General features: G+C 55.6%; 1 protein-coding gene across 1 annotated transcript in view; it reads left to right on the top strand.

Moving 5' to 3' along the window:
- The first annotated feature begins 1372 nt into the window (after window positions 1-1372).
- Window positions 1373-2888, top strand: part of HBZ (hemoglobin subunit zeta) — a 1823-nt gene continuing 307 nt past the window's right edge. The window contains exons 1-2 of the mRNA XM_077762477.1: window positions 1373-1512; window positions 2681-2885. Coding sequence (XP_077618603.1) covers window positions 1418-1512; window positions 2681-2885 — 300 coding nt within the window. The 5' untranslated portion in view covers window positions 1373-1417. The remainder of the gene's footprint in view (window positions 1513-2680; window positions 2886-2888) is intronic.

The following is a 2888-nucleotide window of genomic DNA, read 5'->3' as shown; positions in this document are numbered from 1 at the left end:
TTTTAAAAAAAAAAAAAAAAAAAAAAGACCCTCCATACCACTGGTTACTGGGGAAAATGCAACGTGTAGCCACACCTCTGTGTCATCACACACCTGTCAGAATGACTCCAGTGTAAAGAGGCGCGGTGGCTAAAACCTCGTGCATGGCTGGCGGGGCTGCAAAATGGTACAGCCACCTTGGAAAAACTTCTGTTTCTTGGAAATGTACACTTAGCATGTGGGTCAAAGATCCTACTCCTAGATCTGGCATTATGATAGAGAAAGGAAAGCTCGCGTTCACATGAAGACTCACACAAGAACGTTCATAGCAGCTTTGTCAGCCCCAGTGGGAAAGGCCCTCTCTGAGCGATGAATGGACAGACTGTGGCAGGTTCATACCACAGAGCACGACTCAGCAATAAAACAAAACTACTGACACATGTAACAACACTGAGGGATATGAAGGGAATCACACTGAGTAAAAGAAGCCAGTCCTAAAAGATAACATGCTGTAGATGTCAATTATATGCCATTCTTGAAAAAGAGAGAATTATAGTGGTTGTCAGAGTTCAGGTGTAAGGAGGGTGAGAGTGCAAAGGCCCCCGGCATGTGGGAGTCTTTTGGGGGTGATAGAGCCATTTTGTGCCCTGATTGTGGTGGGAGTTGGATGAGTTTACGCACGTCAAAATTCACAGAGCAGCGTACTAAGGAAAAGTCAATTTTGTTTTATGCGGAAACAAAGTGTAAAGGGCTATTTGCCTCATCGTGTCACAACGATGACATGCTGAGCAGGACTGCGGTCCCCAGCAGCGCGTGAGAGGAGAGGATTCCCTTGTTGGTCTGATGCTTCACCCAGCTCTTCAGAGGAGCTCAGTCCCTTGCTCCTCAGCAGCAGGTGGGCCAAATCAGTGCCTTCTCAGAGCAAACCCGGGGATCGGGGATCGCAGAGCCAGAGGGAGAGGGGACTGACCTGAGGCCAGGCTAGGCTAGCCACAGGATCCCGCCAAAGAGCGCGGCAGGCAGAACTGGGGCCTGCTCCCGCCCAAGGACCCTGTGTGTTGAGCTAATGCTCCCGCTTCTCCCATCCTGTGAATCACAGCTGGGCTGCAAACACAGGCACGGCCTCTTGGGCTGGCCGGGCCCCGATCTCTCCAGGACTCTGCTCAGGCTGCAGCCAACACCCTCTCTAAGGCCAAGGGGGAAGGTGGAGTGATAGCCCCTCACCGCAGCTGTCCCACCAGGGACTGGTGACCACCCACCCTCACTGGGCCTGATAAGAGACCCCGCCCCCACAGCCCTCTCCCTCTCCAGACCAATGGCCACAGCCAGGGCCCCCCACCCCTGCGCCGGCTCTGGCTCTGCGTATTTAAAGGGAACCTGGGGGCTGAGCACACAGAGGCCAGTCCTGAGCACACCCAGCTCCGGCTCAGCCGCCACCATGTCTCTGACCAAGGCTGAGAGGAACATCATCCTGTCCATGTGGGGCAAGATCTCCACTCAGGCGGATGCCATTGGCACCCAGGCCCTGGAGAGGTGAGTGCCGGGTGGGCTGGAGCCCCGTGGGTGACAGTGTGGAGTCAGTGAGGGCAGGGGCCAGGGAGGAGCGGGTTCTCTGAGGAAAGGGTCACTAAGGAGGGGTCAGTGAGGTGGGCAGATGAATTGCACAGACTTCTGATTGACCCTAAGCTCACTGAGTCCTGAGCAAGGACAGGCCCAGCATCTCACGAGAGGGGTGTGGATGCATTTCCTCCAAGACCTGAAGTTCCTAAGGAGGCAGTCAAGTATCTACAGGCACTAACAGCAGCCTCTCTAATCCTGGGGAAGGTGGTCCCAGGTGGTTTCCCTAAGACATCTTCCTTGCAACGTGGCGGCGGATGGCGTTACTTCTGGCACACAGTCCAGCATTCCTGTGCTGTCAGGGGTTGGGAAAGAGGTTTTTGTGGCCGGAGAGGTGAAAAAGGGCTGGAGGCCTCCAGTGGGTTTGCAGGGCCAACTGGGAGCAAGGAGGCCACGAAAAAGGCTGAGGCGGGCGAAGGGGCAAGGTTGGGTGCCGGGGGTGTGGGGCAGAAAGCCTTGGGACCATGGGATGGAGCTTAGGAGAGGGGCACAGTCAGAGCAAAGTGGGTGTGGAGAAGGTGTTGCACCTGCTGGCAGATCCCAGGTGGTGACGAGGTCCCACTTGGGTCCTCGAGCTCAAGGAGGACGCAGGGATCCAAGAGAGGNTGAGTGCCGGGTGGGCTGGAGCCCCGTGGGTGACAGTGTGGAGTCAGTGGGGACAGGGGCCAGGGAGGAGCAGTGGATAGCAGTCAGTGAGCAGGGAGAGGAGGTGGATGCGGAGGGCACATGCCTGTAGGACTGATGGTCTCATGCTGGGCCCAGCACCCAGGTCTCCACAAACATGTGTTCAATGAATAAATGATTGAATTGACGAATTATTGCTGCATGATGGGGCAGTGGGGGTGGTATTCTGCAGTCCCATCCTGGGGTCTGGGGTAAGAGGAAAAATCAGCAATACGAATCCTATCCTGGTATAAAATTCAATGTTTTGTTCCATGTGAACTCTTTGCATTAATATTTATGTTTTAAAATATTGCGTTAAAATAAGATTTATCGTCAATGCTGGGCTTTTGGACGCCAGGTAGGTTTTGCACCCAAGCAGGGCAGCGCTGGCCTCACTAGGCTCGGCTCCGGCCCCGCGCAGGCTCTTCCTCAGCTACCCCCAGACCAAGACCTACTTCCCGCACTTCGACCTGCACCCGGGCTCAGCGCACCTGCGCACGCACGGCGCCAAGGTGGTGGCCGCCCTGGGCGATGCCGTCAAGAACATCGACGACATCTCGGGCGCCCTGTCCAAGCTGAGTGAGCTGCACGCCTACATTCTGCGCGTCGACCCGGTCAACTTCAAGGTG

This window comes from Crocuta crocuta, unplaced genomic scaffold (assembly GCF_008692635.1).
Source record: "Crocuta crocuta isolate KB4526 unplaced genomic scaffold, BGI_CrCroc_1.0 scaffold234, whole genome shotgun sequence".
NCBI lineage: Eukaryota > Metazoa > Chordata > Mammalia > Carnivora > Hyaenidae > Crocuta > Crocuta crocuta.
The sequence above is the reverse complement of the archived record's forward strand: the minus strand, read 5'-3'. Positions and strand labels throughout refer to the sequence as shown.